The sequence below is a fragment of the Electrophorus electricus genome, chromosome 26 (assembly GCF_041902795.1).
Source record: "Electrophorus electricus isolate QZ-2024a chromosome 26, ASM4190279v1, whole genome shotgun sequence".
In the NCBI taxonomy this organism is placed as follows: domain Eukaryota; kingdom Metazoa; phylum Chordata; class Actinopteri; order Gymnotiformes; family Gymnotidae; genus Electrophorus; species Electrophorus electricus.
Genome location: NC_137522.1, coordinates 12,580,187 through 12,597,099, shown reverse-complemented (window position 1 = coordinate 12,597,099; position 16,913 = coordinate 12,580,187). Strand labels below are relative to the sequence as shown.

At 42.8% G+C, this 16,913-nt stretch overlaps 1 protein-coding gene across 25 annotated transcripts in view; it reads right to left on the bottom strand.

Annotated features, from left to right (window-relative positions):
• The window catches only part of patj (PATJ crumbs cell polarity complex component), a 90,219-nt gene that overhangs the window by 15,460 nt on the left and 57,846 nt on the right, over window positions 1-16,913 (bottom strand). For all 25 annotated transcript variants that reach the window (XR_014120147.1, XR_014120152.1, XR_014120149.1 and 22 more), the window contains 2 exons: window positions 6,873-7,069; window positions 4,705-4,796 (listed from right to left, as the gene is read on the bottom strand). Coding sequence is in view for 16 of the 25 variants with exons in the window: in XM_081708551.1 (XP_081564677.1) it covers window positions 4,705-4,796; window positions 6,873-7,069 (289 nt within the window). In the remaining 9 variants the exon portion in view is untranslated. The remainder of the gene's footprint in view (window positions 1-4,704; window positions 4,797-6,872; window positions 7,070-16,913) is intronic.

Below are 16,913 nucleotides of genomic sequence, written 5' to 3'. Positions count from 1 at the left end.
AAGCAGACAAAGAGGTGCCGCCACAAAACCAGGTTTCCACCGAGACATTGTGCATCAGCCTTCCAGGCAACAGCAAGGCACCCAGAGTGCAGTGCAGCAGCTCCAGAAGCTCAGCACATAAGCTGAATGAAAGAGAATATTTAATTCACACACACACACACGTATGTATGTATAAACACAACACAGAAACATACATAAAAAACAGTTGATGTTGAGATGTGTGTTTTTGTTAATCAAAAATGAAATAAATGAATTAACATGGAACTAAAATATAAACTGGATTTTTATAATTGAAAGGAATCAAAACATCATTAAAACATTTATCACCACAGAGCTTGTGGACTCTAAAGCAACTATTTAATTGCAGGCTTACACACATCAAAGCAGAAACCAGCAGAAACCAGTGGCTGCATCTGTTTTAAACAAGCCCCCCACTACCACGGTATAGTTGGACAGCTCAGTGTGCTTGGATGAGAGCCCCGGTGGACTCGTTCCACATACGCGATGCAGCAGATGTCCAGGTTGGCCGGCAGGTTGCTGGTATTGACAGGTAGAGAGGCGCTCTGCCAGTTGTCCTGCTTGGTGCGAGCTCAGCCAAGCACTGGCTGCTGAGTTCTGGCTATACACGGTGTGTGGCAGCGCCGAGCCTCCCGCCAGCCTGAGCAGAAGCGCCTTCTCGTTGCAGTTCTTCAAAATCGCCAAGATGACAGAACAAACAGCCTGAGAGCTTTCCTGCCTCACACCCTGATATTAACCCATTACAGGAAAGCCACTAAACGTTGTAGGCTAAGTATGAATCTCTCAGAATGCAGGAGGAGACTCAAGGAGACCTCAGCAAAGCTATAACCCTGACCATAGGCTTCATCTGCTGCCTGCTTCCAGAACCTGCTGTAGGTGCTTCTTGAGGGCACCTGCCATACTGGGCAAACCGACAATTAATCCTCACACAGGTTTAATCAGGAAACACTGCAGATGCCTACCACTTTGCCATCCCACTCTCCTTCTCTTTCTCTCTCTCTCTGGTCTCCCTCTTTATTGGTCCCTCTAGGCAAGACGGTTTTATTGGCCTGCTAAAGCAATTAAATTTCATCTTAAGAAAACAAATATACTTAAAATATGCATAAGATGATTAGTAGCTGCATTAAAAAGTAACTAAAAATAATAATAATAAAAAACAAATCTACTTCTAGCTGTCTGTCTCTTCTGTAATCCCTCTCTGGTTGCCAGCGCCTCCTCCTGTTTATGCAGTGTTTACCTGCTGACTCTTTGCCAAGCACTTTTACAGCATGTTCTGTCAAGGTGAGGTCAGGAGAGTAGAATGGATAGAACTGATAAAACAATAAATGCTTTCCATCTATTAAATATAAACAAATAGCATAAAAGTACACTATACTCAAGTAACAGGCCGAAGTAACTATAATTTAATGACAATTACAGTGTCATTTCAGGGGATTATATGGTGGACCAGTTTATCTATCTGATATACTAGAGCTGTGAGCCGGAATGAACTATTGGGTCATTAGAAACTAATCAGTCAGTCCTGCCTAAGAAACACTAAGCATGGAGAGGAACCAGCTGTCAGAGGATATTAGAAGAGCTCCAACACTATACGTTTTAAAATCAAAGTTAAAAACATCTCCATTTGGCCAGGCTAGATATTATTTCAGTTCCTGTGGCACAGCACTTTTAACTTTTAAGCACCACAGTCATTTTATTTTTATGTTATTTTCTTTCATTCTTAATTCAGTATTTATTTTAATCTTTTAAAACATTTACATTTCTCTTAAATTTTTATTTTAAGATCTGTTTAATTTCTCTTAATCTCTATTCTATTTCCTTAAACACCTTGTTTTTAATATTTCAATTTTGAAACATTTTTACTTTAGCTGTCGCTAAAGACCTTCCCGAGGTGACATCATGCTGTAATAAGCTGTTTCTATTATTATATTTGAATACTCCTTGTGTATGAATGGTGCTATATAAACACTCTTGCCTTGCCTAGCCTATAAATAATAGGTAAAATTAACATAATTGTAAATAAAAATGGTCATGTTTAGTATTTGGATGCATGTTCTTTGAATTGGGGCTGCTATGTATACAAAGTGTTTCTAAGAAATATAGATGTAAACAAATCCACAAATGAAAAGACATACAGTCACACTGTTCATAGTCTCATTTACAGTCCAGTATACAGAGGTCTTACTGCTCCGAGGCCAATATACAGTATAATATAAACACAGGTAAAGATGCAGCAGGTAAATCTGGGTTAAACCAACATTTCAGCATCTTTGCCTCGTCTCTTACACGCTCAGTGGGGAACTGCACTGTATGTCCTTTATGTCGTCTGCCTCCCGCCATTGTTTCCATAGCAAAACATTCAGGAGCTCATCAGGCTCCGACACACGACCTTTGACGACATAAAACATCACTCAGGCTTGTTAGCGCTGTTTCCACAACATCCCACTCGCAGAACCTGCATTCACCTGATCATTTGCTGCAGGATGGGATTTTCACTATAACTCTGACAACCGTCAGGATCCGAGGAAGTCAGTAATTTTATTTTGTTTTTTTTAATAAACACAACATGGTTTGGTAGTTTGGAACGACACTGCATCTCCTGTAGCATCTAAATAATTCGCTGATACCATCCAGGCATGTCAGCCAACAAGTATTGGGGAATTTGTCATTTCTGACAAAATACACCAGCACCATGGTCAGACCATGGCTGAGAAACTGCTGGACAATCAATCAACAACGCATCACACTGCAGGAAATACCTACAAGATGGAGCAAGGCTTGGGTTCTGACATTCTTTACAACACTTCTAAATAACATTTTTAAAATTTAAACACACTCTGCCTTTCCCAGTGGCACTGTGATATATGTCTAGCCTCGGTCCTTTTAACAAGGGTAGGATGTGAGATGACAGCTTCTATATCAACAGTTTTTCAACCATCACACAATAGAAAAATATTATCAGACGCCATTGACAGCATCACTTCTACAAGGCTCTGATATTGCTGACATTCTCTAATATTCACGAGTCAAATTCTATGTTCAATTCACACCCTGGCTGTGCTGACTCCATTCTTCACAGCCTCACCTCAGGAGCCTGAGGTTGGAATACCTGTGCCCTCTCCTAAAAATGCCAATAGCCAGTTTAACAGATGGTGAAAGAGCAGGTTTTGGAGCCTGATAAGGCAGTTGGTTAAGGTTAGCGTTAAACATCAGACTCTCCTGGATCAGAAAACAAAAAGGAAGAATGCATTTTTCTTCATTTCACCATATTAAAAGAGTTTTATTATTAAAAAATAAAAAAGCAGCAAAACAAAACTATATAAAATATATATCCATTGTAGAATAGTTTTAAAGTAAAGCACTGGCTGTGAATATGTTAAATTCCATCTAGATTTTCTTTGGCGTATTGTGGAATTTGCTTTGCATAATTTTACATTTGCATAATTTAATTGGACAGACATTGCGCTTCAGCCATCCCTCAGTTTATGGTTTGAATGTTCAGTGCTGAAAACTGTTCAGCCACACATGTTCAGAGCATTGGCATTGCTAGCCTGGTCAAGCCAAGACTAGCAGCTCTCCTTGCGCATGTCAACACTGGGGTAGGACCGAGACAAACCGTAAACGTCACGTAAGGCTGTAGGCGTGTCAGACACTCACACAACTGTGCTAAAGTGGTGGAAGACCCCTTCCCTACTAGATATGTAGATAAACTTGAATGTGAGAAGTACTCAAATAAAAGTCATACATTCAGCATTAATCAACTTAAGTGGTGAATATAAAAGTAAACATGGTTTTCAGGGGGTTAAACACTTAAAATATTTATTATTCACAACTTGCAAACAGACCATAATGGGTTTTACTGGCAACCCAGGCACTACGTTTCATTTTAAGGAGATTTATGCATGGCTTCAGTAGCCTTTATAGGCTATCATTTGTTATGTACACTTCCCAATTACCACATGCTGGTATTCTGTAAGCAGTGCTCCTTTTAGGAAGAATGATCACAATACTAGTTCCTTGCTCAAAGAATAAAACTATTTATCTTTCATAGAGAGCAAGTCATATTGTATGCACTAGTATGCACTAATGCGATTATTCATTTTTAACAATCAGCTAGAGCCCCCCCCCCCCAAAAAAAAGCCATTGCATCCCGTCACCTCCCCGTTATCTAAAATGTTTTAGTGTAAACAGTATTCTTTGCTATGAAAATTGAATTAATCTCACCACACATTTCATGACAGGCTATCTGATTTCATTTGTAGTGAGTCGATGGTGCTGAACTGGCAGGAACTGATGTATTTATCCAATTAACGAACTCAACAGTAGGTCGATAATTAAACATGTCTTTAAAAAGGCTTCAAAATAATCCCAGATGTATCTCTTATTTGCTAAATTTGAAAATCAAATCAGAAAGGGGTATATTATAGATTGAAAAAAATAAGTTAGGGGAATGGCAAACAACCCTCAGAGCAAATATGGCAAACTGAAATATGGTGCTTAGACACTGAACAGAGGAGGAGAGGAACAGTGTGTTTACGCAGTATGAGAATGTATCAGATTTCATAGACTACTAAGCTTAGGTGTGGGACTATGATTACTTATCGACAGTATTACACTCATTGTAATTACTTCACAAAAAGAGTGTGTGTGGTAGTGAGAGAGAGTGTGTGTGTAATGCTGTCTCACCTGAGCAGCACCAGCTTCACTTTGGCTGCCGCGCTCTTTATTATGGCGGAGGCATTTTGGTGACTCCTCCCATAAAGCACCTGGTTGTTGATCTGAGGGCCAGACAGGGAAAGGCACCCATTATTACCACTGAGAGGAGGATCCTCTAGGTTAACTACGTAACATGTATCAAAGTTCTGACCTAGGATCAGTCCTGAACCCTCCGTTTATAACTGTACTCAATAAAAACATACAGAGCTTCGAGCTCACAGACCCTGGCAGTCCCAAAGATTTCTTTTTTCATACTTAAAGAAATCTCTTTTTTAGGGTGCAATAAATGTACCTCTTCTTAAACAAACAATATTTTTGAAACAAGGAGACACATCCACATGAAACACCACAACGTCAGCTAATCTCATCTTTGCAACTGCTACAAAGTGACATGGAGGTGGTCTAGTGTGTAAACAAACAGAGCTGCTACACAGTTAGTAAATTTCCCTTGACGCTGCTTGCTAGCATCATCTAGAGTGAAATGTGGCAGACTTCAAGCACATTCGCATTTCAACATTGGGAAAGTTCCCCCTCTACGTTGGTCTGCTAGCTGGCCCAGCAAAAACAACCCCCCAAAAAAACAAAAGAACTCAGAATAACAATTTTTTAGGGTACATGGACATGGTAAAGCAGTGAAGCACTGTATTGCCTTTTGATACAAACCATTTTGACTTAGAGAGGCCTGCTCAATAATTACATCTCTATTCATCTGTGACGGGACCATCTGACAGCCATCACTAAAGTAGAGTCATGCGTAAGTGTAATGGAACAAGACATTAGCCACATTTCAGAGCACACAGATGTCTGCTTCAGCAACACAGGACTCTTTTTGCTACATCAAACAAATTGCTAAATCAATATGCAATTTACTGTTGATCATAAAGATGATGTAAATAAATTAAAAAAAAATGATCATCCATACATATCACATTAAACCGAACCATTTCAGGCCATTGCAGGGAGAGAACGTGAGGATTTATGACAGATGAAGAGCAGATGAAGGATGTTGAGTGTATATGTATTTGTTTATATATACCAGCGGGGATGAAATGTCCACATTAGGATAGGGACAACTGACATTTCTGACTTTGAGGTCCCCATTTTTTTTTATTATTATTATTTTTTTTTTTTTACAAAATTTGTACTTCCTATGAAATATTAAATGATTTACTTTTGGGTACTGGGGTTCAGGTTAGGGTTAGGTATAGCATTAATTAGCTTATCATCATTAGGTCAATTTAAGATCCCTAGAAGGACAGTAAAACAAGGCTGCCTGTGTGAGTGTTGTACACAGAAATGACTACAGTGAGAACAAGTTGCAGCGTTCAAATGAATATTTCATGCTGCCAGTTCCACTTGTGTAATAAATGGAGCTGGTGTGGCTGAGAGGAGGTGTGCGTGGTTGGAGGATGGGCTGGAAGAGACTACTGCCCAACAGGAGTAAGGAGTGCAGAAACAGATGGGTATGGAGAGAGAGAGAGAGAGAGAGAGAGAGAGAGAGAGAGAGAGAGAGAGAGCAGGAAAGCAAAGAGCAGGCTTTTGTCAAAACTGCAGTACTTCAAATAAAAGGTTTCAGACATTTGAACAGCTAGCATGCATGTTCGAATCAGAAGCTCCAGAGCCGAAGTAGCAGCTTATGGACTCAAGGTTTTAAATTTGAGTTATTCCCCAGGGCTCGGACCGATCTGGATGACCCTGTTAGACAGAACTGCCTCCAATACCGTTACTCAGTTTAAAAGAGAGGGCGTCTGTCCTTTTAAGTGTTCGCTTAAAACAAAAAAAGAGATAGTGAATGTGCTACAAAGAGAACAACAAAACTGACTAAAACAGACACTGATGGAAACCTTTCATTTTCCTTCTCAACAAGCTCAACATGAAAGAGACAGTATTACCCAGAGAGAGAGAGAGCAAGACAGAGCAAGACAGAATCATTCACCTGCACTCCGATAACTCTTGAGTAAATCACTCATACACACAGAGAACTCTTGGGAGGATCACTCACACACACTGATGGCAGCAGGTGCAGCTATAGGAGTGCCCTGAGAATGTTCACAGTCTTGTACAGAGTAAACACCAAGAAAACCTGGACAGGTCACATGTAAGAGCCCGTGTGTGTGTGTCAGGAGGGTGTGCATCACCTCCAATAACTCGTCCCCGATTCGGATGCGTCCATCGCGGCCAGCTGGTCCTCCGGGGGCGATGCCCACCACAAAGATGTTGATGCAGGAGCGGTCCCTGTTCCCGGCCAGGCTAAGACCCAGACCCTGGCCATCCTTCTCCAGCTCCACCAGCAGAAGATCACCCACCAGCTCACCATACTTTTGCCTGATCCCTTCTATACACACACACACACACACACACACACACACACACACACACGTGACGTCCATGAGCAAACAACAATGAAACGCCAGGCCACTTAAGCAGACGCTTGCAAGCCAAAGCCTTTGGATTTCAGTAACGCTGAAATAAAACGCATCTTTTATAATATATACACCTCGTTTTACGCACCATGAAATACTCACAATATTCATTATTGCGGTACTGAGATAAAAGGTAGAATTATAACATTTCTATCATTTCAGTGTAAAGAGTAATATCAAACATTTCATCATTCTTGAGACAATCAAACACTACACCAATGTCAGTCACATTAGCATAGAACACTGTGGAAAGGGTGTTATCCAAACACGAGCCCAGACACTCGGAGCTCTTTGCACAAGTATCATTTCCAAATAAACCTGCCCAGCATGGAGGTGGGTGTGGCTAACACCTCCCACTCATCCAGGACACTTAGTGCACCAAACAGGAGCAGCACTTCAGAGTCCAGGTGGGAGGAACTTGGTGTTCACAGGAAGGGGATTTTAAGGCCTCAGGTTTGTGAACTGTAATGTGTTACAAGTTCAGTGCAGATGACCCAGGCTCAGACAATACTAATAATGTGTGGGAATGTCTTGTCTATTAAAAAAGGGGAAAATCTGTATTGTCACATTGCACCACTTGCACATTGGTAAAGTTTGTCAATAAAAGTGTTGAAGGCAACTCTGCATTGTTGCCATATATTCATGCTTTTGGTGCATCAAATACCGAGGTTTCTGTTTAACAACTGTCCAAATACTTTCAACACAACTTCCACTTTCATTGACAAACTTTAGTAGTGTGTAAGTGGTGTAAGAGCATACTTTCACATGCCTTTTCAGACAATTGGCCAAAATGAAAGAAAGAGATCCCTTAGTTGGTAAATGGTTTCTTTAACAAATGTATGATTTCTCTTCTAAACTTTCATTCTCTCACTCTCCATATCACACACGTACACACATGCACAGAAAACTACAACATAATCAGGCTCCAATATTCCCTTCTGACACTTGGCAGATTTTTTTTGCTTAGGGGGCGTCAGTTTCAGCAGAATTTCTGACTAAAACCGCAGCAATCAGGCTCTCCGTGGGCATGTGTGTGCGCGCATGTGTTTAGGTGGAAGCAGGGGCTAGCTGTCACCTTTCTCTCCATGACGACTCACTGCTGTTTTCATTTTCAATTTCCTTTTACGGCAGGGGTTCTCTTTACTGCTGTCACCATGTGAGTGGAGTAATTAAAACCCTCAAGAGCCACATAAAACTATAGGGAATACAAGGACTACAGGAGGTGAGGGAGAGAAAGGGAGAGGGAGAAAAAAGCGAAGGAGAGAGAGTATACAGGGCAAAGTGGACAGGTTCTGCATCTGTCGGATAACCAGCACACCTCATTAAACAGTGCTTAGATGTTTTATGAGCTCATGCACTGCGTCACTGTGGCTTCAAAGGATCCACTGCTTACGGGATACATTAGTGAGTGAATAAATGTTTCAGTCAGCCACACACACATACGGATATTGATTACAGATTCCAAACACAAGAAATTCAAAATATAGCGCTTAAGCTGAGTTGATTCCAGCCTCCAGAAAGAACATGGAGAGGGAATACCAGGACAGAGTCAGGAGATGCAAGGCCACTGCGCTGACCCCAGCATGCTACATCGGTTCTCTCATATGACCAGCCTCTCGGTTCAGTGGGTAAAGAATTTTCCATGCCACATTTCCTTTTACAGCTGTGGTCAGATTAACTGGTGGTAGAGACAGCACAGTAACGAAGCCTCCCAGAATACAATCACTATTACCTTCGATTGGTCATTCAGTCAGACACATCAGTGCAGTCAGTTTCCAGATCTGCAATTCTCCAGCATTCCTTGTTAGATTAGTGTGGAACACAATCAATAGACTCAATAGATTTTATGTAGGTCCAAACCTAGTGAGCTGATGTTGGAAAACAGCAGCTCGGGACTGATTCTTTTTTCAGATCATTTAGAACAGGACACAAGAGAACTTTAGTGAAGGAAAGCTCAAGGCTTTCCCATCAAGGCCACTGGTGGGGAGGGCAAATCCAATGTTGTGGAGCTGCTGTCAACCATGTATGGAACAGAAGAGGCTTCAGAGTCTGGGGCAAAACCAGATCAATACTGTGGACATTACATCGTATATTTAAAGGCAACTTTAAAAAGAATATGGGAATTGTCACCTTTACTGGCACAATCACCAGAAGATGAAAGTGAAATGAGCTGAGGGCTGAGCAGAGAGCAGTTCTGCCTGCTGAGCCCATCTCAGTGCCTTTCATCTCATCAAGCTCAGTGGCCTTGCACCGTGACTGAAAACTGCCCCTTAACCTTCCATCCACAGTCACATCAGCAAGGGTCAAGCGTCTAGTTGAGAAGCCTACGTTTAAGCCTGACAACACGGGCAACACGAAACTGTAAAGATGTGATGATGATGATGATGGTAAAGTGGGTGGTTGCAGGGAGCTGGTCTCCGACCAGCACATAAAAGTAACATCTACCCGCAGTTCACAGACCGTTGAGCCGGTCATACCCTCCTGGGGCCGTAGTGCAGGAAAGCAATGGGAGCTCTTGGAGGCAGGCTGCAGAGAGAACGTGCTGGTGATGAGGACTGAAGCAGTCTGATGATGAAGTGATGCTCATTAGGGAGTATTCAGACGGAGGAGAAGACCGAGGGAGTGGGGCACACAGAGAGAGGCTGATACGAGAGCACAGAAATCTGTGAAAGAAATATTACTATAATATGTCAAAATGTGCTTATGGACTGAGCGTGCATATCTTTTAAAACTTTGTTTTTTGGGTTGTATTTTTTTTTGGTAGATTATGCATTTTAATCTTAAAGGGAACATTTTCTCCTCTTATAACCTCTTATAAATGGCCAAGCAATCATAGTGCAGTCTATAAATCACCTTGACAGTCCTTGGTCTGGCTTTGTGATACCCATCATACGACTGGGCTCCTACAATAGTGCCATATCTAAGAACATCTGTTTAAAATTATGTGGCATGATTGAGGATGTATATATAAATATCTGATTAAGTGACTTTTAAATTACATGTTTTTCATTTTAAAATCATATTGGGGACTAAAAAAAAGGCAGTGATAACTGTGTGGATGCTTTTCACGCTTAAAAACTTCAGTCCTCTCCTTCACTTTTTCCGTCTGTCTGTATGATGTTAGGTGAGGGGAAAGAATGAGAGAGACAGACAGAGCGAGAGACACTGATTTCCAGAAACTTGCATATTATAATAATATATCAGCAGAGCTTTTCAGTTTGTGCTGGTTTGTTTTGCAGGTAGTTCTGGCTCATCTCATTTTCTCAGTGCCCACTGGATATAACAGACACCAGGTCATCACTGTAAACTAAAAGAATAAAAACCAAGCCTCGTACCTCCTGAATGCGCTAATATTTTATGAAACGTGTACAATGGCCATAGTTTCGTCTCCTGACCAGAGGAATGAGGTGAAATAAAGGGTGCCTGCTGGACCCTTCGTGCATGTGAGCTATGTGAACACTTCGTCCTAAAAGCCAGGAACTGAGCTCCATGGCAGGGGATCTGAGAGCACAGCACACACACGTCTGCCCTCTTTTCACAGCTACTGCCTCTGAAACGATCAGTTCCCATGATCCTATTCTAGGTGCCTCAGGCTGGATACACATGGATGCCACTTTTCTAGACTTGGCTGTCTGTTTTCCTCTGTGTTTGTCTCTGTGCGTTTTCTCTTTCTGGCCCTCTGTACATTTATCTGTGTATATATATATTTTTAAACATAATTCAATGCAAATGCATTCTCAGATTAATTCCAGTGTTTTAGACATGACCTGAGTGCAGCTTCTTTTCACACCCAGCAGACTACAGTGTAGAAGGCTGATAAACATACTACCTATCGAGTCTGTGGGGATTCACATTCAGGGTGTGTGTGTGGGGGGGGGGGGGCATCCCTGAGACCTTCACATTACTGAGGTAGTAGTTAAAAGATGCATCATGCATTCATCTATTTTCATAAATGTCCATCTTTCTCTCTCTCCCCTTCTCCCTGTGTTTGTCACATACACACACTTGCAGGCAGATGTGAGGTGGGCTAGCTGCTGGTAGGTTCACTAGAAAGCTGGGAGTGGAAGGATGGAGTTCACTGCATGGATAAGAGAGAGTCCAAGCAGTAGCTGATTGAGGGATGGACAATAGTGTGCACAGTGTGTTAGAGTATAAGTATAGTGTGCACAGTGTGTTAGCAACATGGACACACCCACCCAACCACCGAAGCACCCATAAAGCAAACATTGTGCAAAGCTTACAAGTGAGGAGGTTAGAGCAGAGCTGACTGAATGGGAAATGGGACAAACCGAGAGATCAATAGCAAAACACACACACACACACACACACACACACACACACACACACACACACACAACAATCTAATAAACTTAACAATACTTGCTAAAACACAGTGCAACAGCATCCAGCACCGTGCTGTACAATGCAGCCAGCATCCATCACCGTGATGAAGACCAATACCGTGTGCTGTCATACAGCTGTGTGAACATGGCCACTGGGGAGCACAGAGTCCCTTGCTGTGACTCACTGGCCGCTAACAACTGGGCCTCAGGAGAGTCTGAGCTCCGCCTGCAGAAGCTAATGCTTGACCCCTTTCCCTGCAGTACTGCCTCTGGGCGGTGATGCACCTGCCCAGCCAGGGCCGCTTTCAGATGAAGGCCATCATGTAAATAAACCCGGAGTCGGCACGGTCCCTGCTGCAGAACGGAATGGGTCTCACGCAGGCAGTGATAAGGCTCACATTTGTCCTGCTTTGTCATCGTCTCTTTGTAAAGATTTCCATTGGCTGAGAAGAAAGGTATGTCTAAGGAGAAAACAAAAACTGTGCAGGACAGGACTGGGACTGGGACTACTGGGGAGAAGTGTAGAGTCTGATTCAGCAGGATAAACGCAGGGGAGATAAAAGTCTATATTTAAGTAGAAAGGAGTAAGAGAGCTAGAACATGCTTGCACACACACACACACACACACACACACACACACACACACACACACACACACACACGGTTTCACATGGACATGATGTGCTCCAGCTGTGTCAGACTGATGCAGCCATTAATTTAGTCCATCCCTCTCTTTTCTTCCCAGTGTCAAACAAAATGCACGCTTGCCTAAACAAGTCCACCCTCATGTAGCCAGGAACGCATTCTTGCGCACACACCCCACACTCCCCCACTTCCACTTCCCTATTTATTCTGCCACTTATTTTTAGGCACCCAAATCTCCTTCAAAAAAAAGTGTCTCTCCGGTTGTATAGTGGAAAACAGCCTGAGCTGAGGTGCCTCACTTCCTCTCCCATATACAGAACTGTGATGGTATGATGGAAGTCTGTGCATTTGCAGTGTCTGTCGTATCCTGATTGCCTGTCCCGCCCACCGAAACACACACACACACACACACACACACACACAGGTTGTAGCATGCTGAATAACCCTTTGCTCAAATCAGTGGTGCATTCATTAACACCTGACAAGAACAGCACCAGGTGCCTTCATCATCTGGACAGGTCGTGAGCCTGCAGTGGAATGAGAAGACGGACCATGTTTTTAAATTCCAGACAGGCATTCTCTCCAGGTAACTCAAAGGAAGAGTTGAGAAGATAGCATCTGGATCCTGTTTCCTTCATATGCGTATAGAACCTAAGAGTTCCCTGAAACAGTGTCCAGTCCACACATCCCTGAGGATCTACAAATGGCCAAGTTCTCTGAGGCAAAACAATAACACCACTTTGAAGCACACAGACTTAAGCCACCCATCCACAGTGTACTTAACAGTCTAAACATAACACCATGCCTCTTTAAAGTCAATAACCCTACACACATTTAGGATATACTGCACTAGGGAATGCACAGTACCATTTAGATGACATCTGTAAATAATGATTAGAAAGAGTGCTTACAAGCACAACTTTAAGCCATGTTAAATTATTTTCATTATATACTTCCTAAATGTATCGATTCTGGGCAACTATGGGTTAGAGTTGCTTACTACAGCAACCCTGATTATTTAGGAAAGAACAAACTAATATTCTAGGCCATATTAAGAAAGGATTCACATTTCTCAGTACAGTTTATGGGCAAGATTTGATGTTTACCCCAATTTGAAAGATTCAAAAAAGAAAGCAAAAGAGAACTCCATAGGTAAGCCACGCCAAGAACCCAGCTGTGGCTCATTGTGTAGGAAGGAACCATGTAGGGAATCAATGACAAGACCACCACACCGTAATTACAGAAAAACGGAAAGGGAAGGCAGACGAGTATAAAGCTGCTGCGCTTAAAGCACACTTAGGACATCAGAATAACAGCAGAAATAGCAAGCCCTTCCTGGGACTGAGACAAGAAAGCACAAACATGGCTACAGTGAGTGAGGGTGTATGATTCTGACGAAGCAGGTGTGTGTGTGCACGCGTGTGTGTGTGTAATCCAATCTGTGGGATAGAGGAGGCCATAATCAAGAGGGACGTGCAGGTGCAGCTCACGTAATTCAATATTTGTCCCTCAGATTGAATTGTGCTGAGGCAATTGCAATGATGTGATAGGCCCAGTGCCATATGCTGCAGGTACAGCAGTGTGTGATGCTGCGGGTGTAAACAGGTTTGCATGTGCAGGGCGCAGCACACGGCTGGTGCCAAACCATGCATATGAATTGTAAAGATAGCATGCCAATATGCTGGATTTCACCAACATTATGGAAAGCTGCTTTTTAACACCCATTATGCTGTACGCATCCTCATGTGCAGTACATATAGATGTGTGTGCACGTGACGCACGCGCACACCTTTTTGCTTTGAATAGATCACACATGAAACTCATCACATTTGATTCGTGAGAACATTGAGTACAGGTTTTCATACAGAGAGAAGACCAAGAATGTCAGACATCTGAAATACTGCTGTTACATATACAGTGTGTACATATATTTATTCGTTCATCAGTGGCCACAGTCAATATTTTGTTACAGTTAATATCCACCACTTCCTGAATAACATGTACATACATACATACATATACATATATATACACACACACACACACACACACACACACACACACACACACACACACACACCACAACAACAACAAAGCTGAAATCAATTGAACTGAAATCAATTAATTTGAATTGAAGTCAGAAAAATAGCCATTAACATGCTTACTGTACTAATGCCAAAGAGCAGGACTGTGAAGTCCCACCTGGTGAACCTATCAGCAGAAAACAAAATAGGACATTGGGAATACACTTTCAAAGATTGGAAACACCAATTAAAAGAGTGGTGATCCTTGATGGCAGACTGGGAATACCATACAGAAGACTTAGAATATTGATTGCTGAAGATTCTGTAGAACAGAGTGGGAAATGCTGGGACAAAGAAACATGTGAAAGCTAGGGACCCAGGCCAGGAATAATACAGAGGATTGGGAAGTCTAGTTCAGGAACCCCATACAGGCCCAGGAACCCTGCAGAACTGCTGCTACTGCAGTTCACATAAACCACCTTTGCGTAGCGTCACTCCAAGTGTCTTAGTGGAGAGAGTGCACGCCTCTTAAGGGGTTTTAAACGTGAAGAGCTCCATGGAGATCTCTCAGACAGCCTTCATACTGGCCGCTTATAGAAGTTTCTCACTCCAAAAGAGCCAATTTATGACCCTTAATGCCATTGTTTCATATTCTTCCTCTGCAGAGCATGTGTATACACTGGGTTATGACAAGGTAATTAGGGGGGATTAATAATTACTTAATAGCCTCAGTTTGAATTGTGTTCTGGGGCTGTGTTGAGTCCTGCTGAATACAACTGTGGGGTGTGCAGCTATGAGAAAGTCATGACTCCGACAGTGCATTACACAAAGCTTCCTGATGTGGTTGAAATCTCTGCATTCTGACTGCAGTACAACAGTGTGGAAGCACACACAAGCTTGTTTCTCAAACCAGTCACAAAGAACAGTAGGTTAGTAATTGTGTGTGAAAAATCTGCAGTAAATGTCTATCTGCACTACAGTCAGCAAATATATACACAGGTGGATTTAGCATGTCAGCAAACAAAGAAATCTGATGGAGGCAGATTACTGGTTTGGCAGCAGCAGCTACTGTAATATGCTGCCTATGGAGAGCAGACACAGTTTAGTGAAGATAGAGGGGGATTGGAAATCCAGTAATCCAGCAAGATTGAGCAGGATAAATGCCTAATGATGTAGAAAAGTCAGGGCTAAAATGTGAGGAACCAGAGGGCTGAACACAAATAATGCAGAGTTATACCAATATGCTGCAGCCTAATACAGTACACGCTCTGTGACCAAGATTAAGAGTGTGTACTCTCACACACCCATGCACACATTTCTAGAATTCCAGAATCTGACTGCACATTAGGTTGGCAACTACACAGAGAAGTGAAATATCTTAATCCTGCCATGACCAGCCAGGTAAGTCTCAGTATTTGAGCCTCAAAAGTGAGCTAATGTGTAGTGCCCTGAGATTTAATGTTTAATACATACAATACACTGAATGATGATGAGCTAGAGGAGTGTAAAGCGGAGAAAAAGGCATTCCCAAAGAGAGACCGAGAGGTGACCCCTGGCTGAGACCTGATAGCAGCATGTGTGGCTATCTAATATCGCTGTATGTTGTACATGCAGCCCCAGGTTACTGTTACTGCTGCACCATCCGTCTGTGCAACAGGGCACAGTGAGAGAGAGCAAGAAAGGGAGGGAGAATGAAAGAGAAAGACTGGGGGGAGAAAAAAAAGAAGGAAAAAAAAACGGAGTCTATTCTTGTGTCATTCTAACCCATAGTATTTTGAACAATAAGCCACAAAAGTACTTTTTGAAACATTTAAAACACTAATGTGTGTGTGCGCGCGCTCATAGGCACACTGGAGAACTGAATAAGAGAACCTCCTGCCTGTGACATTCCTTTCTGACTACAACCATAATTACCTTTTCTACTCAAGTGAATATAACCCCCCCAGCACACACACCGTGACAGTCCGGATCATCCACTTTCCTCCTCCAGCTCACAGAGCAATGATTAAGGAGTCACACTAACCTGGCAACATGGTCCGTTCTTCACTCCCCCACCATTTCAAAGCTGATGCTGCTATCCATGCGGCGATACATACACGTGCGTTTGTCTGCACGCGCGTGTGTATGTGTGCGCTTCAGCCACATGCAGCTCGTCGGCAGCATTGCTGAAGGTGAGAAGCCATGGTTGTGTGTGTGTGTGTGTGTGAGAGAGAGAGAGAGAGAGAGAGAGAGAGAGAGAGAGAGAGAGTGAGAGTGTGCGCGTGCGTGTATGTTTGTGTGTCGGTGCGCGAGCTCGTTGAACTGCTGAGCTGCAACTAGAGCAGTATTGTGTGTGTGCGCGCGTGCGCGCGAGAGCGAGAGAGAATGTGCCTGCAGTAAGCCACAGCATGCACACACGCATGCACACCCCCTGGCATCTACACTCCCACCAACACCCTCCCTACTCCTCTCTCTCTCTCTCCCCCTCCCTCCCTCTCTTCCTGAGAAATGGAAAAAACAAATTTCAAGGACACATAACCCATCCTCTGCCCTCCTAATCATCAGCCTAACCCTCTTAATTTCCATCATGTGATGACTCTCCTTGACCCTGCGTGTGGTTTGTAGAAAAGCGACTGAGGACTGCATGGGTGGACATCCACCAGAGGACAGTTGTTAGGACAGGTGAACCGAGTGACTCAAACACTGATGTGCATCAGTGAAGATGTGACACACATGCATCCACAAACGCACTGATCACACAGCAT